At 43.4% G+C, this 25,661-nt stretch overlaps 2 protein-coding genes across 7 annotated transcripts in view; one reads left to right on the forward strand and one right to left on the reverse strand.

Annotated features, from left to right (window-relative positions):
- The window catches only part of magi3a (membrane associated guanylate kinase, WW and PDZ domain containing 3a), a 100,379-nt gene extending 79,061 nt beyond the window's left edge, over positions 1-21,318 (reverse strand). For 2 of the 5 annotated variants that reach the window (XM_058644212.1, XM_058644210.1), the window contains exon 1: positions 19,210-21,318. In XM_058644212.1, the coding sequence (XP_058500195.1) occupies positions 19,210-19,516 (307 nt within the window). In that variant the 5' untranslated portion in view covers positions 19,517-21,318. The remainder of the gene's footprint in view (positions 1-19,209) is intronic. The other 3 variants (XM_058644208.1, XM_058644209.1, XM_058644213.1) reach the window with 3 other exon arrangements.
- A 430-nt stretch (positions 21,319-21,748) lies between these two features.
- Positions 21,749-25,651, forward strand: si:ch73-206d17.1 (tyrosine-protein kinase STYK1). Of its 2 annotated transcripts, none has more exons than XM_058642863.1 (10): positions 21,749-22,435; positions 22,513-22,634; positions 22,765-22,908; positions 23,022-23,222; positions 23,324-23,511; positions 23,598-23,681; positions 23,836-24,056; positions 24,132-24,172; positions 24,251-24,347; positions 25,480-25,651. In XM_058642863.1, the coding sequence occupies exons 2-10, from the start codon at positions 22,577-22,579 to the stop codon at positions 25,649-25,651; spliced, it is 1,206 nt and encodes a 401-aa protein (XP_058498846.1). In that variant the 5' UTR covers positions 21,749-22,435; positions 22,513-22,576. The 2 variants fall into 2 exon arrangements, with proteins under 2 accessions (XP_058498846.1, XP_058498847.1); XM_058642864.1 differs by having other exon boundaries at positions 23,324-23,505.
- Positions 25,652-25,661: the final 10 nt, after the last annotated feature.

Here is a 25,661-nt window from a genome sequence, read left to right on the forward strand (position 1 = left end):
ATTAGATTCATGTCAGACAGACGGGGAATAAACCCTTCTTGCCCCCTGCATACACACAAACAGTCTGGTTTGATAGTATTGCTTGACAGAGCCTGTTTTTCACATGAAGGACAAATAATGTAACATCATTTCTGTTCACAAGAGACCAAATAGAGGTAGAAACCAAGTACAAGGTGCACGCCTAGACACATACTGCAGTTTTAAGGATATCACCAAAACTGTATCTTAAAGTCACAGCTTCACATTCACTTGTAACTCCTCTCCGGAGAGACACAAGTCATGGAACAGAGGCATGAGGCAGCACTGAGGCATGCGTGGAAAAAGGCCTTGAAATCACTGTGCTTTTGACTGGGACACAGAAAATCTGGGAGGTTAAAAAAAAAAAAAAAAAAAAAACACATTACTTGGACGCTAGAAACCTTTCTTTGTCTGCAGCTGCTGCCACTGAACACAAATATGCGACATAATCATACAGATTTAACCGACACAAATGCACCTGCACGCACACCAACAGTTGTATGATTACAGTGAAAATGTCTCAGCCCGTTTAATTACTGTCATTGTCGGGGAGTGGACTCTCTATGGGGTTTATTGGGTGAAATGTAAGGAGGAAGGTCAAGCGCTTACTGTATATGAGTGAAGCCAAGTCCATACACACAACATTAAAGGAACAGTGTGTCAAATTGTTTGCAACATTTATGGGTACATTTGTATGTTGCAGCTCAATATCCATCAGCCTTCCCTCTCTGATGGATATTTAGCGGGCATTGAAGAAGCACCGGCCACGGGGGGGTGTACCAATGGTGTACCATTACTCTGGTACACCAAGGAAAGGGAACCGAAAAATGGCAATGGTTGGGGCTGGTTATTTCGGTGCTAATGGTAACACACGAAAAAAATATGTACCGTATCAAACCGAACTGTTCCACTTGGTGGAAACACGCCATTGGGTTCTAAACTGAGAAGATGTTTAGTTTGTCCATTGTGGGCTCCTGTGAAAACATGGTGGTCCAAAATGGCAGCCTCAATAGAGCTTGATATACAGATTAAAGGCTAACCCTAAGGCTAACCCCTAACCATAATTAAAAACAACAATTCACGCAATAATAATAAGCATAAGTTGGGTGGTTGAGTAATATCCCAGCAGGGTTTCACACTCCTGCTGTTCTTCCTGAACCTCAAGACGAAGCTTTGCCAGACACACACACACAGCAGCACCCCACTCAACCCCACACACACACACACACACGTCTGAACATTGATCAAGAGAGCAGTAGTCTCCGTTAGCTCTCCCATATCTCCCTCTCTTTCTCGGGAACCAATTTTCTGTACTGGGGACATAACTTCTGAATGAATGATAACACCCTTACACGTTAAAAAAAAAAACTGTGTAACCTTGTCTGAGAGAGGAGATCTTGGCCCAGAGGCAGCAGCAGCAGACTGTCTGGCTTCAGCCACTCTTCTTGGCTCACACAGTGAGCAGAGTGAAGACAATCGTTTAAAATGCAAGAATCTTATTTCACTCTCTTGTTTCTTCACATTTGATTAATTGCATACTTAAAAAGGGCTGGAGACAAACCTGTGGTCAGGCCTATACACCGTTAAGGAGCGTTGTTATAGGAGAATATTCATAAAGTTGAAAGGTCTGACAAAACTTCACTGTGGTGCCAGTCGCTCCACGTGTGTCATGTCCTGCCAACTTAATAAGTAGACTGTTGTAAAAAATGCCATTAAAAAAAACTTTCCCCTGCTTTTCAACTCTTCACCTTCACGTTTCTGATAAAACCAGCTCTCCGGTCAAATTCTCTCTTTCAAAGTACTCCAAACAAACAGGTTCGTTGCACCAGGGGACTTTGTACAACCTCTTCAAAGAGAATCCAGACTGAATATGGCCGCAGGCCAGTGATGTTTCAGAATAATTCCACTGGTTCTTTGCATCACATGGGCAGCAGCTCCAGTCCAGTAAGTCCCAGCTTGTGACCAGCAGAGTGAAATGGGAGCAGCAGACTCAAGCCATCGCATGCTGAATTTATCCTCTACCAGACAGCTAGTGTCGGTTAATCTCAGATCACTGGTGTTCATATCAGAAATGATGCTGGCTGAGACTCCAGGGCAAGAAAGACTTTCCACCCAGTTAGTGGTGTGAAATATTTGGTATAAAGGAATGTAGACGCATAATATTACAATTATGTAAAGCATTAATATAGGAAATAAGATTTAAAAAAAAAAAAAGTACCTTACCCACAGTTCAGTTATGGAGAGGCTGAAATAAACATGTAGCTGCAGGCGATCACCAGTAAGCAAACATTTGGTTTCAGTTTGGATTTGTACTCGCATATTTACATAGACTGTGTCATTAAGCTGCAGAAAACCCAAAGAATGTGCATGTGTGTGTGTGTACCTAGTATTCCTCATGTTGTGGGGACCTAAATCTGTTCACATAGTGACATCATGGGGACTTGATTTAAGCTGAGGTCAGGGTTAGGTTAAGGTTAAGTTTAGGGTCAGGGTTAGGATTAGGCCAGCAGTAACTATGGTTAAGTTTAGAGTAAGTCTCCAGGAAATATACATAAGTCAATGCAATGTCCTCCAATGAAGTTGTGTGTGTGTGTGTGTGTGTGTGTGTGTGGTCCTGGGTATAAACACTGACCTTATCTGGTCCTGATGAGGCAGAACCTCATTGCTGAAGACCTGGTTAAGTTTAGTGCTACGATTTGAATTGTGGTAACACTTTGTTCAAATAAATGAAAGTCAATGCCGTGTTCTCAGAGGAACAGCTGTGCAAACCTGTGTGTGTGTGTGTGTGTGTGTGTGTGTGTGTGTGTGTGTGTGTGTGTGTGTGTATGAGTCGGTCTATATTCGAGGGTAATTTGAGGGTATACACATGTCACCTATTTCCTTTCAAAGCAATTAAGCTTGTAATCTTTTCCCGACAATCGCGCTTCATAATAAACAAATCGGCTTAGTGAACAGTGGGAAAGAAAGAAAGAAGGTCAGAACATTGAAATGTTACATGAAATATATCAACAGTACATGAGTTGGATAAAAGAGAACACTTTGACTTTGATAAGTGATACAAAAAGACAAAAACGGGAATGCACACAGAAACTCCTACACCAACACACAATAAATTGCCTATTATCGTCTTCTATCTTGTAAAACTGATACAGTAAACACACACACACAAACACCTATATGTTTAAGTCCTGTTGCATGACCTGGTGAGATATCGGCTACATGCCGCTTGCTGACAGGAGAGCAGCTGATCAACACATGATTGTGGTGACATTTCTAACTAGCCATTTTCTGCAATTGACCGTAATTCTCTACTGCCGCTGATGACTTCATGTAGCCCTCCCTGCAACTTACAGACAGTGTGCCTCATCTCCTCTCAGATGGGGTTAGCTCAGACCTCATCGCTTCCTAATTTTCCTTTTTTTTTTTTCCCTCAACCATAGTCCTTCCTCCTCCTCCTTTCTCACTCCCCTCATCTTCTCTCTCTCTCCACTATTCCACCTCTGCAGTGCATTGAAACAGCCTGTAGCCTGTGACAGAATGTCAAACGTCTCCTCGTGCTCATTACAGAGTTCCCCGAGGCTTCCCTTTCCTACAAAATGCATTTGTTTCTAATGTACTTCCACAGTGTTCACCGCTGTTGTTACCTCCCAAATACAAAGGCAAACATAAGAGCACAGTTATTATTATTATTATTATCATCATCTCACATTTACATAGTCTTTTCCCAACATAAGCTTGTTGCTCTCCCGGCTTTCCTTTTTTTTTGCCAGAGCAGATGAATCACACAAACTCAAGTACAGCAACTAGCAGTGCTACGACAAAGGAATAAATCCATTATTAATGTGACATCAAATGGTCTTTGATTCCACCGGATCAGCAAGGAAGGCTCGAAATAGACACCTTGGAGCAGGTTTAATAAAGCAAAACAAAATATAGGAGTGAGATCTGGATGTGAAGCACATGAAAGAGAAGCAGAGAGAATACACTTGCAAGCTTGACAACAAAATGCCACAGAGCAGAAACTTCAGGGTGCCCGTGTTTGACAGTACTGCAGGAAGTGTATCTCTGCGTGCAGCTGCAGTGCTGCAGTGGCGTGAAGGAAGTCAGACCATGCTCACAGAGAGCTCCCCAGGTGGGCTGGGATCAAGGAGCAAGCTAATTGGTCTCACTGCACTGTCGTCCTCCTCCTCCTCTATTTTATTCTACAACACAAATGTGCACAGTGGCCTTCATAGTTTTGAAATAATAAAGAATTTACTCTGAGTCTAAGAGGATTGGGTTCACCTGTTCTCAGGTGAGTGGATGCACTCTTCTGTGTTCCTTTAAACCCTACACTGCCAACCTGTCCCTTTAAATCTTTAAAAAGGGGAGACAGAGAATACATTGTACACCATTTCCCAGGCATTGGATGTCAACAGTGTAACTGATACCGGTTGGTCATGAGACACAGTGGCTCAGGACTTTCATCCTTGATAGCGTCATCAGCTACAGTACAGTATATGCTGGCTGTCAAAAAAAAAACAACAGCAACAAACTCTTGGCAGTTAAGCGTCGGAAACTGACGCTCAAAGTTTGTTATCTCCACTGTCAATCTGCTAGCGCGGCAACGCCGTTTAAATGCAAGGACAAACATCACCATGCTTCAGTCTGGAAAAACAGGCTCGGGTTGGACATACAATGCGACCTAGAAACTCACCTGAAACCAACAAACAAGTGAGGCAAGTTTTATAGGCACGGCTCTCTCTCTCTCTCTCTCTCTTCTGGAGACAAAAGCAGAGCAGTGATGAGCTTTTTATGTGAGCTAATGTATAGTTAACTGCATTACCCTAACCCACACCTGCTCCCTACGTGCCAGAACAATGTCCTCAAGGAGACAACAACAAACTTTCATATCCCTCATCCTTCCTGTTATATTATTGTTTGGCCACAGATGCTGGAAAGGACACAGATGCAGCATCGGCTCTGTTGAAAAGTGTTCCTGTATTAAAAAAACACAATAAACGCCAGGTGAACGTCGTTGTTTTGGGTATGAAATAGAAGAACTGCATCACAGTGGTGACTGAAAAAATAATAATAGGGAAAACGAGGCTCATATTGTTGTAATAATACAAATAAAAAAAATAAAAAAGGTGTAGTTTATGAGTCAGTTCATGTCATTTTGCAAAAACGTGTGGATTTCAGCTTGAACTTCGATTGTTGCCGAGTGCTGTTTTGGTTGACATCAAAATGTAGCAGAAAAAGGAAGCGCACACAAAAGGATCTCAATGAAGGTGTTTACTGAAAACTCGGTGAAAGAAAAGTGACGCACACACCGACACCATATGCATTTGTCTTTTATTTTGGACGATGTTTGGACCCACATGGGTTTGCTTCCAGACTGCATGTCTTATGGGCAAAACAGAGCGCAGAACCATGGTCTCAAGTGACAACCTGCTGTGCCTGGTATTGATGAAACGATGAAGCATTTCTGCACACAAATAGTTGAATATACTATAAACAACTTAAAAAAAAAATGACCATACCCAATAGGGCTGAACAATTAATCATTTTCAAATCAAAATTACATTTAAAAAATAGTCAATTCTTTGCAGTAAGGTTGATACTGAACTGATCTTTTTTATACTGTTCCATGTTCCTATTTTTGTAGTTCTCTTCCTTAAATCAAAGTAGTAATACGTCAATGGCACCTCGTGGATTAATGCGCCATCTCGTTATCAGTATATAAAAGTTAATAATGCAAATATCATTTTACCCCAAATCTTTAAGCCTTAATATTAAAACATAATTAGTCAAATGAAATAGATTTCAATTATTTTCCCATATGATATGTAAAAAAGGTTGTTATCTGACGCCTAAGGGTTGAAATGTCATCAAAGCAAAGGCATACGAAGTGTGCAGCTCTCTTTTCTCCTCATCTATTTTCACATCAAAAACTGCGCCTGAGTAACCAGTACAGGTTCAGTGAACATGACATCTTTTGATGATGTTTACATGCACTCCATTAGGGGCATTGTTCCCCTTCCTATGTGCAGCCCCCTTTCCTTTGAGGAAAACTACAATAACCCACACAGGAGGACAATTTAGCCCAGTCCACTTTAGCCATTCTCTCCCAGAAACTGTCCACAAATGAGCAAGAGGAAAACAGAAGGACAGAAGAGATAAAAAAAAAAGAGGGAGGGAAAGAAAGGATGGGAAGGGAGGTTGACAGAGGGCTATGAGAAGGGGAATGCAGGGCCACTTACACGCCCTGCCACCCTGCATCACCAAGCAGCCAATGATGGATGAATAGAAGCACATCACCATAATAGAAACGACTTAAGCACTGAGCAGGATCATTAGTTGAGGAAAAGCAGGTTTTCTGGGAAAACAGTGGATGGTATGTGCGTCTCACAGTGTACGTTTATACGTTTGTCAAACGGCTCAGCGGCAAATGGAGAGGGGACGCGTGATAAATGTGTTTCTATTCCATCAAGGCCTGAGTCAAAACAGCCAAGTAAACACCAATCTGTAAAAACCAGCAGTTTGTTTTGACCAAACACCAACGCGCTTCCCCTTTTCAGCCCCGTCACGACTCCCGGTCGTCGCCGATTCAAAACTTGGGACCATGATGCTGCTGTTTACCGCAGACAAAGCTGGTCATATATTTGCATATTGTCGCGGCAGTGCTCGCTGCAGCATAGAGATAAAAAAAAAAAAGAAAGAACAATAAATAAATCCGAGTAAACAAACAGATGGCAGGAATGAAGAGAGCACCGTGTGATGAGGAGGGAGGCGGTGGGAGAGATAACACCGGTATCAAGAACCTGCAAAGGCTGAAGCGTGCACCGTTAACTTACAACTGCATACATCATTCAAAAACCACCATAATCATATATTTTTGTATGTATGCCAGCTACTCTGCAAAACATGGCCCTCTGGAAGTTCATGTTCCCTCCTTTTAGACAACCACTGGTCTGTATTTGACTTGTTTCGGTAAACACGACGTGCGGTTAGAAAACTATTTAGTGCAAGAAACAAACAAATCGATATCATCCTCTTCAGAATGTCCATGACTGCTTATCACTTCATTTTCTGGTTAGAGTTCCCGCACCATGTCATGAATATTTAACAGAGAAACAAAAACTAAAGCATCAACTTACTAAAGTTACTGGTTAAAAAAATGACCTTAGTTAGTCGCGCTTATTGTCGCAAAACAGGCAGAAATCACTGTGTCGTACTTTAACTCCTGATGTGTCTGTGTGCCATGTGCTGGGCCTTTATTGTGTTTCTGTTTTCATGTGGTAGCCCAGTAAGTAATGAAACCATCTGCAGCTACAACACGACGGCGTCAGCGAGTGATGTCAAGTTCCAGTAAATTCGGGTGGTCTCCAGCTGCCATTCAGTGGCTGTCTGAGTCACGTCACTGACGGCACTGCAGAAAGTGAATCACTGAAAAGCATCAGCACACACTCGGAAAGGGGTAGATGGTGCGCGTGACATTCATTCTCCTCGATTGCTTTCCTGCCGTTTTAATTCATTTCCCAATGTTCCCGTTGTCTGCAGTGTTGTTGCACGCTTTTGTCGCTGTGCGGTGAAGACGACGCGTTCCTTCCTCCAGCTGACATGAGGCAAACAACAGGACGAATCAACAAAGATAAATACCTACAACATCGCGAGACGCTGATGCAAACAACAAACAAATAACATAGTTAAACCTAAAATTGACATTTGAGCTGTACAATATAGTAAAGAAAATAATGATAGATGTTGCACTTGTGATTTGACTGATAATTTGGTACATGTGATCATTTCTTGATAACTTGGTATGTCGATTTGGATATTGCACGTGACTTTTGATTATTTGCAATTAACTGTGCAGCCCTGTTGCCAAGAGACCATCTTATAAGCGGGGTTTTCATCAACCATTGTATAGCTATACTGTGAAATAACCCAGTAAAGACACAGATGTTGATGTTCTGCCTTATTTGAAATTGTTTAAAAGGAAATATAGAGATGAAGTGAATGTTAGCAGGTGGTATCAGAGCTTTTAGATAACATGTTAGACTTGACAAATAGAAATTGAAAGGAAGCACACTATTTCTCTGGAGAAGGGGTGGGAGCTAATAAGCGAATTTCATTTTTTCATTCATTTGTTTTTTGCCATTTCCTTGTGTTACTTCCTTTGTTATCTTATACATTTGTGTTTTTATATCTATATTCGAAAAAAATAAACATTTCATTTTTCAATCAATTCAAAGAGGTAAAAACTTTTACAGACAAAAGTGTGTTATATTTACAAGGGCCTGAGACACACACTGGCCACACATTGTGTTCCCAGCACTGACAACCGAGATTCTCTGGGTGCTTCATGACAAGCACATCTATTTGTTCTCGGTCCCATATGTCCAGTCTGAAGCCATCTCAGGCTGAAGTGCTGTGAGGGGTCACGCGGGTCAACAGACGGGCGGGTGGCTGTCAAAAAGGGTCTGAAGTTTATTCATCACTTGTGCAAACGTGTCCTTGCGTGCACATGCGCTGAACACGCATGGCTGAGTCTGCGTGTGTGTCTGTTTACTTCTCGGCCCGGCAGTGGCGTCTGTCAACAGAAGTGTTGAATGAGTGTGAGCTGTGCTACTCTGCCAGCTTCTAAAGGAGCGCCCTGACAGGCGGGCGCTTAGACAGCCTGGGCACGCAGACAGCAGCAGCTTCATCCCATCACAGCTCTGGACCAATTTAAATGGAAGAGTGATATCTTTAAAGAAGGAAGAGTCTGGTGGTTGGCCGTCCCTTTAACAAGCTTGAAGCAACTCCCTGAGCCAAAGCCAAGTTTTCCATCTTTAGAGTCAAGACTTTCTTCTTCTCACGTTTTGTTTACGTTTTCCTCAGCCAAGGTGAGCTCAGGAATCAGATCCGCAAAAATTGAAATGGATGATCGCTGGACATTTTAAAATTAAAACTTCAGTACATAACTTAATTAAGTTCCATTCAAACCAATATCAAACTGGTACAGACAATGCTGATTAATCCTATAAGCTTCATAGGACTCCCTTTGTATTCTTTGCAGTATTTAGATCGTGTGTCGCACTCCGAGGCTGCACACAGGAAGTTGTTTTTCATGTCTAAACGGAGGCAACAGAGTACGACTGAAAACAAAAGGAAGCACCCAGTCATTCAGCAATTTCCCTTCTTGTCCCCACTGTATACACTCACCCAAACACTCCCACAGTCAGAATAATCAGAGGAAAAGGTTAGGAATAGTTAAAAAAAACAACTTAAATAAAACAACTTCAACTCTAGAATGATCTCAACACTAGGACATTTGACATTGTTTCTTAAGATAGTTTACACACAGGAGGGAAAGGAACTGGTCGTACATCTATAGTAAACGAACACCAGTTGGACAACATTCCTCTGAGTGAATGCACCAGGAATGTGGAGGAAGTCCTGTAGCTAGAAACACTCCAGACTGACTCTGTGTTTGTCTCAGTGTGACAGCTTCGCTGGAATCATAACAGGTTAGGAGACCATAATGCCGCACCACCTTGAAACCACTTTTTTATTTCCAGGACATGTGCGAGAGACGCGGTGGACGACTGGCATACAAATGATGTGCCTTGAGTGATGCTTGATGGGGTTTTGATGCATTGTATTAAAGACAGACACACACAAACACACAAGCAAGGACAAAGGACAGCTGTATCTGAGGCACGAAAGGGCAACTCTCAGAATTAGATTAACGACCTCAAGAGTAAATAGAAATTCTCTGAACACACATTTGATGTTGTGATGATACTGATTCACCTCAGGCAACATAAAGGCCTGTGATTTAATATAAAAAAAGAAAAGAGGAAAAAAGACTTGATGAGAGGAGCAGCTGTCTGCATGAAGTGGAAGGTTTCACCATGATCTCATCGCAGGGAGAGGCGCCATGTAAAGAATGTTCAATTTCTGCCTGAACAAACACCTGTTGGTAACAACACACTGGTGGAACTCAACGGTGGTTCACACACAGTACGCAACAAAACTGAAATAACTGCATTCCACGCATGATCACCATTCCTAGATAAACACTCAAGCCCTCCTGCAGGATGTGCACCGACAACCATGACGCTAATTTGTGAAACACGATTCAGGGAATGTTTTCAAACGTTTGCTACCTTTACTGCCATTTTTCAACTCATTGTGTAATTAACTGCATTATTTTTCCCTGGGGCAGTTGTCGAAGTGTGTCCAGGAAAAGTGACAGACGACAGCCGACGGAGCCAAAAACCAATGTCAATCTTTATTCAGCAAACATCATGTGCTAGAAAATACTGTGACAGCAAAACACTGCCAACGGCGATCACGGGGAGAGGAAATACAAGCTCTCAGAGCGTATTCACAATTTTAATTTTAACTCCAGTGAGCATTAGGATACAAGTGTTGGTGAGAAAGAACTGCTGCCCCTAAACATACACAACATGACTGGGTCACACCCCCCCGGCGCAGGTAAGGATACTCCACACTCTGCAAACCAGGACACACAGAAAGATCTTCTGCAACAAGAAGGTAAAACCCCTTTCCACTATGGTCCCACCTCACCTCGGCTCGGCACGGCACGGCACAGTTTAGGTTAAAACAAGTACCTACTCAACGTGGGCGGAGTCATCACTGCATGGCTGCGTGAAACTGCGGTGACATCGTTTAAAAATATTTGTTCACTTCCTCCATGACTGGAGCACAGACTCTGTCTGACATCAAAATACACCAGACTCCTCTGTTAAATATTGAGAATTTAGACATTTCCCAGGTAGTTGTTGGAGATTAACCCACGTTTCTAGGATTATTGAGTCTTTTTAACTGATCTACAGTTCGGCACTGTTCGGCTTGAAGTCTCTTCCTGCAGGTATTAAAAAAAGTACGTGGTACCAGGTACTATGCTTGTGGAAACGCAACTTTACCGTGCCGAGCCAAGGTGAGTAGAGCCGGTGGAAACACGCCATAACATTTAGCTTAGTAGCTACTGTACAAGCCTGATGGGGCAGTGTTCTGGAGTTCCTTCATTCCTTAGTCAGGTCTAGTTTCAGCCGACTACCAATATATACACTGAATCATCAGGTTTTACAAGAATATTCTAAGATGACAATGCCAGGATTCTCTCGGCTCAAATAGTTCAGGAAGCACGAGTCATCATTTTTCACTCATGATTGGCCACCACAGAGTCAGTTACAAATTCTGGAATGTGCTGAAGAAGATTGACCACGGTGGTCCGACTCAATCGTCTTGGTGAAAATTAACGCAAACTGTGGCATTATAGGCTTATCAACGCGATGCCACAGCAAATGCCTGTCGTCATCAAAGCAAAGTAGGAACAAAAAATTCAAGTGTGTGACTTTCTTTTGGCTGGGGAGTGTATTTGAAGCAATGCATCTTATCTGAAGGTATGTAAACAATCTGCCTCAGCCATTTCTGGCATGATTCAATGACTGTTGACACCCAGATTACTGCATCATTACAGACACAAGGCTTAAGTAATAAACACCCTCCTACTTACTTTAAACAGTGAGTAATGTGCATGTGATCTCCAGTCAATTTGCTCAGGAGACCTGACAGTGTTGGCGACAGGTCTGCTACAAAAGCCTGGGGCGACCGTGTCCCTGCTGTGAGTATTCAGACCTTTAAAAAAAAAAAACAAGCCAAAACCCTCTGATGACCAAACACGCTCACTAGTGCAAGGAGCCCTGTTCGGATTTCAGAAACGGTCGGCAAATTGCGTCCTGGGATTGGTTTATTAGCAGAAAATAAGTAAAAAAAAACCTTCATGAACTGAATACTGACAAGAGAGCCTGTCAAAACAAATCCAATTAGCGGTCGCCGATTACACCGGCAGAACGTTGTGAATAAGAATTATGTGTCAAATACACTGAAAGCAAGACGTCCTCCTAGTGTCCTTGTCTATTCATAACAATCCGGCCCTTGGACACATACAGCAGCTCTGGGTGTGTCTGCTGACTTCACAGCGATGAGATTGGACCCAATCAATAACATGTTACAGAGGGTAAGGAGCAAAGCAAGCTAAATTGGCTGGGCTTAGATCCTGACATCCATGAATTCTAATGAGGACACTCAGGGCTCCTCGTCTCCACAGAGCACGACATCTCACCATGTGGAAGGCGTACACACGGTGCATTAATAACAGCGGGAAAAATGGCTGCCTCTCATGTCCCACATCAGGAACGAATGCGTCTTCACAATGACTATTTTTCCCCATCTATGCAGCTGTTTTGGCTTTTTCCAGTTTCTCCACTTTTCTCCATTTTGACCAAGACCCTAGACGACCAGGTCCAGAAAGTGAAACCTTGTAGTGCCTGAATCCTGCGTTCTCTTTGAGGGCCATAAGGGGGCGACTTCACTGCTTGCAAACAGAAGTCAGTGTAAGCCCCACTTCTCACTTTCTTTATATTCAATTCAATTCAATTCAATTCAATTCAATAGAGCACATCTTTCTTTTAAATGATGGTCCCATTTAGAAGAAAACAGACAGCAAAGGAGGTAAAGTTTTGACTTCGGGGTGAGTCAATAATATCGATTTGGTCATATATCGTGAGGTACCCTGTGATTCCACCCCTAGTGTGACTATGGTGTATGCTGACCTGTCCGTCCCAACACTCTCAGACAAAGACAAACCTCATGCTTCTTCTGGTGAAGATGTTACTTGCTAAACTGCAAACCTCAACACTTCAAAAAAGTGGTTGACATCACGGTGGGATCTGGCCATTACTAACATCTTCAGCTTAACATGACCAAACAGGCTAATCTTCAAAAAAGGAAGAAGTCTCAATGGTCAGACCTTTAATGCTCACACTCTTCACGCCATTCTCATAGAGAGGTTTGGCAGAAAACCCAGCGGTGCTGTAGCTTTGGGGGCAGAAAGGGCAACAGCAGCAGCTGCCTTGGTGGTGTTAGTGAGGGTGAGTTAGGAGGGTGGAGGGCTTTATATCTGTTTGATAAGAGATCTAATCGATTCTTCAAGGTCGGGTATCACATCTAAACAGCTGAGTGGGCTGCACTGGCAGGACGGGTATTGATGAAGACTTGTACTACAGCCAACCAACCAGGAGAGTGAAGTCTGAGATTGAGTCCTCACAACTCGATTCACTGCCCGGACTGTAAAGGATGTTCCTAACTGCATGAACAAGGGTATGCACAAATCCACACTACACAAACAGACAATCTGTCTTAATCTCATCATAGCACCTGCAAAATAACCTATTGTGATCAATGGGTGAACAAATCCAAAAAAAAAATATAAAAGGCATATAAGAAATACATCTGTGTCTTTGTTCACTGTCGATAAAAGGAAGGAATATCAGCAGCATATACTGAGAGGACAGATTTAAGAAGAGCAGATAAGGAAACTCACTCCGATAGTGTGTTTGGCTTTAAAATGCAAAAGAAGTGCAATGGAGATGAGCCGTAATTTGTCATTATCATGCATGCTCACATATATATATGCAGTCAGCTCACACAAACTGGTTATTTGCAGACATGATTGGAAATACTGACACTGCTGTAACTCTGAAATGGTAGGCGTTAGCTTGATGAACAGTGGGAAGGATCATTTCAGACAGTCACATCAGGGAATCAATAATATCATCGTGATGAATGTTAACAACAGCCCTGAGATTATTATAACTCTCCTCTGCTTCTTTTTCTGACATTTTTCTCCTCCCTCCTCTTGTCTGCATCCCTTCCTCTTTGACCCCACTTTTCTTTCTCTAAGTCTTGTTTTTTTTTTAAATCATCCTTCATAAAATAATCCTTCTTAGGAAAATTTCCGAGACAAAGATATGCCAGCTGCCTCTTCTCGTCTGTTCCCATTATTGCCTCTGCAGCAACACCGCGGGGACACTTCACACACCAACTCAGCCAGAAACAAAGTCACCAAATAGGCTCTCCTCTGAGGGCAGTGAGTGTACATCTGGAGGAAGCTCACTTCAATCAACTACCAAATAATCTATCCCCCGTATCCCTCTATCCACATGTGCACCTGTTTATTGATTCATAACAGTCCATTTCCATCACTCCAATCTCGATTTCCTTTTTTCGAGCCAAGTCCCCGTCTGCCAGGTCTGCCACTCAACCTGTGGCCAATCTGTCCACAGACACATCCGGGGCCAGGTGTTGGGAGCGTTTCTTCAAAAAGCACAGCATCCTCAAAAACCACTTGTTGTGTGATAGCGACACAAGCCACAGCCAGGCTACTCTCCGTCTGTTTGCCAGGATGGAGACGCAAACATCCCTTATCAGGATGTGGGTATCGGTGCCAAAGCGGTGAGAAAGTTAATGGATGACAAGAAGGGGAAAGAAACCCGAGGTAACATTAACGAGAACAACTCCACTTGATTCACACTAGTATACTTTAGTTGAATGTAGCTTTGTGCTTTTTATTCATACACAAGGTACTTAAAAGGGCGATTATCACTAGGATAATCCTTGCACCACATGTTTTTAAATAACCTTCCAGATCTTTGTGGTAGCAAGATTAGAAAAATATCTATTTGCTAATAAGAGTGGTAAGCATTGCCTTATTTACACTACATGTCCTTTCAGGCTCATTCCACATTAGGCATGAGAGCTGTGGTTCACAGCCTTTTACAGGTCCAATATATGAGGACAAACAAATATTTATGATCACATGCAATTAGAATCTCCAATTTAAAAAAAGTAATCTGGCGTACACAGGAGAGCGTGCACACTCCCCGAGAGAAAAGCCCCAGCTGGAAACGTAGTTGCCATGAGGCACCAGTGCTAACCACCTATGGTACTGTAAAGACACTTAAAATCTGTGTGAACGGTGTTTTCTTCAGTAAAATAAGAGGACACACAAAAAGGATGAGCTCTCTTCTCACAGCACAGCCAGCATTATTCCTCATGACATAGCAGGTGCCAAGTTCTATTGGCCTCCGTTGTGCTCAGTATATGCACGATTTAGACGCCGACTTCATCTTATCTCAGAGGAGATAAACAGCTGCAGGAAAGGCCTGCTGTTGGAGAGAGACCAATTAGGAGTCAAGCTAAAATATGAGGGCAAAAATCCGATCTGTGTGTGTGCGTGCGATTGTGTACTACACCATCCATTTCCACCAACAACAAACTGGAGACACTGCTGCTGCTGCAGCTGCTGCAGCTGCTGACACTGCAGCACAACCACTCAGCGAGTTGAGAGAAGCCTTCGTGGTGAATCAGCACCACTGCTTTTAAAACACGCCTGCCAAGTCATTGTGCCTGCCAGTGAGAGGCATGGTTCATATACAAATGCTATCTGGCCTGTTCATTACTGCACCGTGGCTCCTTAGACAGTGAGAGTGAAAAAAGAGGCACACGTCACTGAACATCTAGGGGGAGGTTTGAGGACCACTGGCAATCGCTGGTGCTTCGAAGACCTCAACCATGTGTCATTCCATCCCTAGACAAGTTTGCACTTCAGGAAAAGGCAAAGGAGGAGGACGATGTGCAAACTCTGTTCGACAGAGGGCGGGAACGCGGAGAATGTGAGGGTTGTGCGTTGAAGACAGCGGCTCCTGGAAGGACTGGAGGGGATGAAAAGGACACAAGGTGTGTTTTGGTATTCAGAGCAGCCACTGCCAGCTGGGGGGGTTTCAATATGCCCATCCGCTCACACTATTGTCCCTCACTGCTGACAGGCTGGCACGGCGGAGGGCGGAGGGCGGAGACGTGTGACAGGTTTGGGGAATGAGCTGGGAGAGTAGCCAGTGGGAGAGGGTGATGGCTGGATATCACAGGTGTGCAGCAGAGTGGCACATAAACTTAAAAGCAGTCTCACATGTACTTAAAATTAGAAATGTCCTCCATGTTTACAGCTTCAGGAAGAGTGTGACGTAAGAGGAGGAAGATGATTTTATAATCCAAGATGTAGTGGACCTCCTGTATCCGTTTTAGCAACTATGAAGTTTTGCGAATGGATATCCTGCCCGTTTTCTGTGCACTCGCAGCAGCATAAAGGAGAAAACTGCAATCCTAAACAAACCTCACTGTTAATGCAGTTACGACAAAAGCGGTTAGAGCAACAAAAGTTACATTAAGCATGGAGGGAAGGAGCCACGGAGCCAGACAACACGTCTCAGCTGGTGCAGAGCAGTTTTGTCACAGAAGCCCTGACTGCACCATGGGGGGAGCCACATTAACACAGGCAGAGTGCTTATTGCTCTGCTGCGCTGCTGATGGCAAAAGAATGAAGCGTTCACATCAATGCACCACCACCACAGAGGCAAAAAGAAACTGATATGTGCTGAAAAATAATCATTTCAACGACTGAATGCTTGGACAATAAAATAAACGAATAAACATGTTGAACTATTGCCATTTCTGCCATAAAATAATTGAATTATGCAATAACACACACATTGTTATAGAATAAAAACAATTATTGGTTGCAGCTGCAAAAATGCTGACAAGGTGTGTGACTGTCACTTTCCTCACCTGCTCAGTTTAACCACAAGCGTGAACCACAGCACAGTGCAACAGGTTCAAGCTCAACCTCTCACTATTTGTCAAAGGGAATTAAGGGAACGTGTAACACGATGTAAATTAACAAATGCCTCAGAGACAGAAGAGTGAATGGCTGTCGGCACATCGGGAACATTTTATAATTTAGTCTGTATTTCACAATAAAAGCCCCAAGTGGTAGCTTAGTTATTAATTGAGTGACTTTAGTTATGCATATTTCTCTCTTTTCTGAATGGAAATTGTAAAAGGAGGAGGATGCTCACATGTAAAAGCCTCTCCTTCAGCGATAATTGAGTGGGACTGCAGGACTATGATCATACTCCACTAAGTGTTCATATCCAAAATACCTATAAACACTTGGATTTCCGTGAAGAAATCGATTGTCCCTTGAATCTAGAACGCCCAGCTAAAGACACAGTAACACACATAGTGGGTTGGAAACATTTTGGCTATTACACTACTCAACAAAATATGTAAAATGAGATATTTGAATGTGTATGAATGCAAAAATATTTAATATTGCAGCAAACAAGCTAAAGTGACATAAATTGCCTTGTCCTTCAGAAATGCATCCATGTGATGCATCGTGATGTAACCCCCTGTGGTCGCACTGTACCATGTAAACCTCAGTACTGTTTTCATCATCTCTGAAGACTTTCACGAAGCACAACAGACCCTTTCCTACCTCTGAACTGAGAGCTAAAAGGGTCCGTCCATTACGTTCCACAAGGCAAAAACAAGCCGCTCTATGTATGTTCACGGTATTAATCAATGAGCTGCCCACTCTGCAGTCTCCAAGCTGCCATAGATATCTGCGATCACTACGCCTCTTCTCTCAATTGTCCCCTCAAGGTTACTGCCTACTGCCTTCTCACGTGGCGGGAGCTGTTTAGTGAGAGCAATGGTCGGTCTGGAGGCAGAGGACGACTCGGGAAAATCTTCTGGGGTTTTTTATTTGTTTGTTTTTGCTGCGACTGTGCAGGGCAAGTGTCAACAAAATGAAGATGGAACAGAATTAGGTTTGATTTTGATATTTGGGGCAGGAGTTGTTGTCACGGCATATTTAAAACGCACAGTTCATCCCCTTTTTGCCTCGCAGTTAAAACAATAGCAAAAGACGTAGTTTGCTGACGTCAGGAAGCAACATGGGATCATGGGAATTGCTGTCTTGTCTTGTTTGGTTTCCCTCCCTGTGTGAAATTACCAGATGTGATGAAAAGACGTGAACAGGGGGAAGAAGGGAAATTAATCTTTGCTTCAAGCTATATTAAAATGTTTTTTTGGCTCATAAATCATAATGTCAAACATCCACTTGGAACTAACGCCAAATTCCACTATCCAGTTGTCGTATTTATCCCCACTCCCAACTTTGCAATCCATGAGACTACAAGTTTACATCCACAGCAGTCGGCAAACATCTGATCCGCCCCATCCGCCACCTCATCTTGGCACGATGCAGCCATCAATGATGGATGAAGCATGAATTAATCATGAGAGAGGGGACAAAGATATAAACACACAGTGAGGCCGAGAGAGGAGCCCGCGGCTCACAGCAGCCTGCACGAATCAAGGTAAGCAGCACTAAACAAACAACACACAGTCACACTGACATAATGCACCTTTACCACACTTAAGTCTACTAACCAAACATGAGCAAACACACATGAAACAGTAAGTACGCTGCAAAGCTTCCGTCTCAAGCCTATAAAAAGTCTCCAGTGACAAATTAAAACTGGATCACACATTAACACTGGAAATAATGAATCTTAATAGCTCCCTGTGATCTTAATTCCAGCCACATTCATATTAATACTAATCAACAGGTAGAGCAGATACACAACCGTAAAGGATAGGAGGCTAAACAAGACTAGGATTCATCTCAGGGCTGCAAGCAGACCGACTCTGTCGTTAACAAATCCCTGCACAGTGTTTGCAAAGTGCCACACACATCTCACTCACCTCACCGTGAGAGTAGTAGTTCGTCTGTTTGATTTGGCAAATCTAACACACCCATTAAATCAGGCCTGTGAACCACAACAGCTTTGAAAACCAGGCAATAACACACACACGCACACACACACACACACACACACAGAGAATCAATAAGCCTTTAGCTGAGCTTACAGACACAGAATCACAATGAATGTAAAAAAGCATGTGTGTGTCCATGAGTACATGTGATGACAACATTGTGCATGAATGCAGCGAAGGTTACAGGCCGAGTTCACACCAAGGGCTGCAAGTCATTCATGGTTTATGTTGTATCACATGCACATCTGGGCACCGGTTCATCCTCCTCACTTGTGTTGTTTGGCAGGATTGTGCTGCAGCAAGAGCTGTGGTGGAAAATTGTATTTCTCCACATGAATGAGAAGGGAGACGGGGCAGGCAGATGTTGACAGATGAAAAATGACCCTCAGAGTTGTACTGAAAACATGAATAACACTCCCCACACACACACAGGGACTCAGCTGTGATGCTGCAACACCAACTTACTCTAATTTATTCGTGGCTCCAACCACACAATCATGTAAATACTCAGGTTACAAACGATTTAAAACAGTGTGTGTGTGTGTGTGTGTGTGTGTGTGTGTGTGTGTGTGTGAGGTAAAGAAGATGTTTTGTTATTCAAAATGAGGATGGACACACACGCACACACACACACACACACACACACTCTCACACACACGTATATATACACACCTGGTTTCACAGTCTTCAGTCGGACAGGCTCTCGAAAGTGTCGGATGACAGCCAGCGTGTCTCGGTTGGTGAGTCCGCTCACCGGAGTGCCGTTCACCTCCAGCAGCACGTCCCCGCTGCCGGGCAACCTCCCGCTGAGACAAACCATCGCCTCCGAAACTATGTGTCCGAGGTGCGGGAACTCTCCCAGCTCGGCGCCGCCGCGCACCTCAACCACCGCGATCAATTCCCCGGAACCCCCCCACGACACGGTGCACTCCTGCACTTTGGTGGACCAGTGCTTCTTCTTCTTCAGTGTCTTGGACATTGTCCGCGTAGCTCCTGTAAACCCGAAAGCAAGTCCAAGACCGGTCGTCCTTCAGCGCAATCTGATCCTAAGACGCAATGACGCACGGGGAAAAAATCATTGCAGATTACAGAAGTTGGGGGCGTTTTCTTGTGTTATATCCCATTCCAGCTTGAGAAGAGTCCTTTTTTTGAATGAATATTTCTAATCAAAGTCCCTCAGTTGACGATCGATACTTGCACTGAATCACCCGACCATCACCTGTTTGTCTGCGATGATGCCAGATCCGCTGCGTCAGTGTCGCATTGAAGCGAAAAGTGCTGGTTCTGATGCTGGCGCGTCTCTCTCTCTCTCTCACACACACACACACACACACACATGCGCACACACGGGCGCGCGAGTGGGTCTCACGGCTTACTCCACGTCGTCAAAATGTCAACATTACAAGGCAGCAAAGGGTCGCGTGAAGGCTGCAGTGAAATGTGTTCCACTTCGGCGTCAAAAGAAAAAAAAAAAGATCCAAGTTTTTAACGCTTCACAGAAAACAAGTATAAACAAATACTGAATAACTTGGAAAGCTGGTTTCCAGATCTGCGGAGTGTCTCTGTGTCTCCAATCCCGTATCGCGAAGCTGCTGCTGCGGGGAGACCTAAGTTCACTCTGCAGCGCACCTGTCCTCCTTTCCTTCCCTCCTCAGCGCTGACATCAATCCTTGGAAACGGAAAAACATACCTGGCTCTGTCTCTCTGTCTCTCTGTCTCTCTGTCTCCCTCTCTGTGTCTCTGAGTGTCTCTCTGGTCTTTTTTTCCACCTCCGAACCGGGTTCTTCTTCTCCGTTTTCTTCACGACTCTTCACGACTTGCGTGGAGTCGCGCGCTCTGCGCTGCTTCTGCGTGAACGCGGTGGTGATTTTGTTGCCGTGTAAAAGCTCCACAGCAGCGTGCAGCGTACAACAGCTCCGTTTAGGCTTCTTTCCATAACTTTTTTTTTTCTCTCCCTTTTCCGTGTTGGTTTCCTGAAAGAAAGGGATTCCGTCCAATCAGAGCCGCAGAGGACGAGCCTAAACGCTCCGAGCTGGACCAATGGTGGGCAAGAAGAGGCGGGTCTCTGGAGGTTTGAGGGAGCGCTGCATATTTGTTTCCATGGTGTGTTTAGAAAGGCGGAGTTAAGTGCGCATATTTTCACGTGGGAAATGGCCCGTTGCTCGTTAAGAGAAGTCGACCTCTGTGTCCGTGTGGTTTCTGCGTTTCCGTGGCTTCTAATGCAACAACAGCCTGGAGCTTCCGGGCAACTGTTGAGCTTTACTTTAAAATCGCAAATCCATGCAACACAGAGCTGCAGCCTGATCTGGTTCCCAGCACACAGGAGGCGGGGTTTGTTGCGCAATCCTGCCCTCTCGTGGCGGTAAAGCAGACAAGCACGTTGGAGCAACATTCGTTCTACTGTAATAGTGTTAAATGTAACGTTTTGTAATACACAAACTGAGTAAAATGGCCCTGGTATAGTACATTTTGAGAATTTAGATTTTTATTTGCACATACACCAATGTAGTGATAGTGAATTCCTCTTTTGCACCAGGCACAGGAGCAGTGGGGCAGCACAATCTGTGCCGTGGGAGCAATAGTGGATTGGGTGCCTTGCTCAGGGGCATCTAAGCCCTTGGTCCATCCCAAGAATGAACCAGCAACCTCCCAGTGTGCTTGCTGATTCACTATCATGTTGTCCTGAATCACATAAAGTTTATGGGTGTCAAACTCAAATGACCTGGGGGCCAATGAGCATCTAGTCTGGTCAAGCGGGGGCCGACATAGAGGGAAAAAAAAGTGGAAAAAACAACTATTTAGTAGCCGGTGGTTAATATAAGATATTCATTATGATATTAGACAGAATTGCAAAGTAATAGTGCTTGTTTTGATATAAAATGATTCACAATAAAAACATATTTATGATGCAAAACAACGGAGAATTAAATTGAAAATTTAGCAAATAATGACGATGATAATTGTGATTAAAACAGGTTAAATATATGTAATTTCATGTTGAGTGTAATACATTTAATAAAGCAATGATTACAACCGAATGTCTTATTACTATTTTAAAAATATTGCCATCAAATACATTTAGTCTTATATTCTGTCTCTATTCCATCACCTTGCACAGTGATGGGCGGGCCGGGGGGGGCGCATGTAATCGATTGGAGGGGCCACCAGTTTGACACATGTGACATAAACAGAGCTATCACACCTTTGCTTTTCACACTCGGTCCCCCTACATCTAAGACCAGTATCTGCACTTTGACACACATCTTACCCTCTTGTACTTTATTCATTTTAAATACATTGATTTATTTTTTTCACGTCTTTGTTGTGACAATATTTAATTTACTTTTAGCAGCTCTGGTGCTGGTCCTAAACTCTTTTTTGCACTTCACTTTGCCTGATCCTCCGTAAATTTAACCTGGTGCTATTGTTGCTTTTTTATTATTGTTGTTGTCATTATCATTCTTTTATGTGTGACCTGTTTATACTTTGTATGAATTGCTTCATCTGTGAAGTTTCTTCGGTTGTCTTGAAAGGCAAATCAGTGGATCATGATCACGCTTGTTTCCTCAAGTAATGATTTTTGCTGTTATTTTGTTCCTTGACAAAATTCGAACGTAAGACAACTTCAACTTGCTACCTAAGGTACGACCATGGCACGTGACAGCGGTCCAGATTCTGTTGATTTGTAAATGATTAACAGTCAGTCAACATTCCAGCTGGCCACAGTGGTCAGTGGCCTCAAAGACAACACTGACAAAAGCTGAGCTCATTTATTTTCTCGAAGCACCTCATGACAGCTGTGTTTTTGTCAGTTTTCAACTTCCCTGTTGCTGTTGTTTTGTTTTTTTTAGAATATTTTTTCAGAATGTGAGCTGAGTGTACTCTCATCAGGTGTCAGGTAGGAAGAACTTAAGTCATTTTCCTCTTCACGCCTTGTTTGACTGTCACTTTTTCACAGTTTCTTTCTCACCACAGCAGGAAACTTTCAAAGTTCTTCTGTTAGCGGGGACTCGTTTTTATCTCGTGTGAGAAATGTCAGATGCTCCTCGTGGACATGGACACAAAGTGCAGCAATGACACCTCACTCCCCACGTCCTGTAAGTTTGAAATATTGCATTGCAACCCAGAGTTCCCACAAATGTGATTTTTGAATGCACCAAATGTTCCTCTTCTCCTGCAAAGCTCTTAAAATGTGTTTGACCTGCTCCTTTTCCACCTGTTGTTTAGATGAGGAGTCGTCAGGTCCACTCGCTGTCTTCGTCATCCCTGCTCTGTTGGCTCTCAGCACAGTTTTAGTGGTGACTCTGATTCTCTGCAGTCTTCGCCAGAACAGACGGAGACGACTGAGCCCCTCATCTCATTTTACAAATGGTACGAAATGTAATGTATGTAATGTATTTTTTTGGGGAACTTTTGGTGTCTTTGAGTGATGCCGACCTCTTATTTATTAAATTAACCAGGACCTACTGTTGTGTTTTTGGCAGCCCAGCAGAGCCTCACCCTCACGACCGCTTCTGTGAGCACTTCAAAAGTCCAGCAGGCTTTGCGTCCATGGGAAGTCTCTGATGAGTGTGTTCTTGAGGGAGTAGAGTTTTGGCAGACTGGTCGCTATGGCCCAATTTGTAAAGGCCTGCTGAGGAAAGGAGACGGTGTCTCGTCTGCTGTGGTGATTAAGTCTCTTCGAGGTACAGAATAAATCACAAGGCCGGTACAAAAGTACATGAATGTACGTGAAGTGATCATTGGCATTATGTTTGAAACGTGTAACCCTCATTTCCCATAATAGATGGCCCCGATCACCCTGAAGCTAAGGAGTTTGTGGAGTGGCTCCTGTTCTATGCCACCGTGTGTAAACATGACAATGTGGTGCAGATGTTGTACTGTCAGACCAGGCGTTTGCCCATGTATCTGGTCTTAGATGCCTACAGCCCAGGGAACCTGCTTCATTTCCTCTGGACGCTCAGAAATGTAAAGGTGGTGCGCAGCGTGTAGTTCCTACGCCTGACTGACCCTTGACTAATTCATTTAGTGCAATGACAGACGGTCTTTCATCCATCTAGGACAATTCAAACACACCCGAGGCTGTGATCAACGTCTCGGAGAGGTCCGTGTTTCTGGTGGCAAAGCAGGTTGCAGCTGGCCTGGTGAGTCACTCGTTATTAAGCAGTTATTAACAGATGGAATAAAGTCAGGTCAATTCAGTTGCCGTATGTTTTACTGTCTTTCCACATCAAACTGTTCATGAATTAAAAAAAAAAAAAGACTCTTATTTGTGGTCCTCATTGACTCCTCCCTCAGGATTACCTGATGTCAGAGCACAGACTGGTGCACGGTGATGTTGCTGCCAGGAACATCCTAATTGGCCCAGGCCTCGCAGTCCGGGTGTCAGGACTGGGTGTAGCGTTTGAAGCACGCACAATCATGCATTCAGTCTGTAGGAAGAGGGCGATGGAGGTGCCTCTGAAATGGCAGGCTCCAGAGAGGATCTTGATGCAGCTCAGTATCGACAGGAGCGACGTGTAAGGACCGAGTTCTGGCTACGAAAACAAAGCACAAAGAAAATAGTTCCTTGTTTGACATTTTCATTTCCCCAGGTGGTCGTTTGGAATCTTAATATATGAACTGATTACATTAGGTAAAGCACCATGCCCCCATTAGCACCTTTTAATTTTTTTGTTTAGATACTTTGTTATTAAGTCATCATTTCTCTCAGGCTCTCCTCCATATCCTGAGCTGGATCCTGCATCCGTCCTCCCAAAGCTGCAGGCGTCTTATCGGATGAAGAGACCAGAGAACTGTGGAAGACCTTTGTGAGTAAATCACTAAAACTAAAACGTGTCATGTGAGCGTCCAAGGCTAATTATACAAATGAGTTTGTCTGTCTCACCCTTCCCTTCCAAGCATGTAGATCAGGGGGGTCAAACTCAAATGACCTGGGGGCCAATGAGCATCTAGTCTGGCCAAGCGGGGGCCGACATAGAGGGAAAAAAAAGTGGAAAAAAACAACTATTTAGTAGCCGGTGGGCAATATAAGATATTCATTATGATATTAGACAGAATTACAAAGAAAAGTGCTTGTTTTGATATAAAATGATTCACAATAAAAACATATTTATGATGCACAACAACCAAGAATTAAATAGAAAATTGTTGCTGTCAAATACATTTAGTCTTATATTCTGTCTCTATTCCATCACCTTGCACAGTGGTGGGTGGGCCGGGGGGCCGCATGTAATCGATTGGAGGGCCACATGTGGCCCCCGGGCCACCAGTTTGACACATGTGATGTAGATGAACCTATTGTAGCCCTCACTTTTCATTAAAACACAGAAGTCTTTATTTTGTCCATCGGGGCTTACTGTAACAACACATGGCGGCCTCTGTAGAGAAGACCTGGTCCTAATGGCTCATTCTAGGGCAATGAAAACAAGAGTTGATATATTCGTGTGATTGTACACTTTTTAAAACAGCTGTGTCTAAATTCTGCCTTATTTAAATCATTTCACCTAAGTCTTAACCTTTAACTCCTGTTGATTGATGATGCACTCAGTAGGAGGACGCTGCACAAAGATGGGTTAAGACATTATTTTAGGATTTTGCAAAATGTGCAAGATGGATTGCACTGTCGTGGCTGTGTGATTAAAAATGAAGATAGAAGCTGAGAGCTGTGAGCTCTGCTCAGCATAAAGACTGGAAAAACTGCGGGGGAAACTGTTGTCTGACTTTGCAAAATCAAACATCTGTCAACCGGCACAGCTTAGAATAACTAATTAACAGCATATATGTTCTTTAAAGGCGTAAAGAAAACGTAAAAAATGCTGATGGATTCGTTTTTAAATTCAAAAGTGTCCAAATACTTGATGAGTAAGAGTGTGTTTCAGAATGTCAAACCTTAAACCTTAAACCTGATGTGTTTTAAACTCTTTTTTTCTTCTTATAAAGGTATGATCTGATGAAGTACTGTTGGATGTGGAGTTTCAAAGACAGACCTGCATTCTCAGCCATCATAAAGCTGCTCGACTCCTCGCTGCACCTTGCAGCGACTAAACCTCTTCATATTCCTGAAGTCGTGGACATTTTTGAGTACAACAGAAAAGCAGGACTGTTCTCATGAACGCCCATGT

The sequence above is a fragment of the Solea solea genome, chromosome 11, assembly GCF_958295425.1.
Source record: "Solea solea chromosome 11, fSolSol10.1, whole genome shotgun sequence".
Classification (NCBI taxonomy): Eukaryota; Metazoa; Chordata; class Actinopteri; order Pleuronectiformes; family Soleidae; genus Solea; species Solea solea.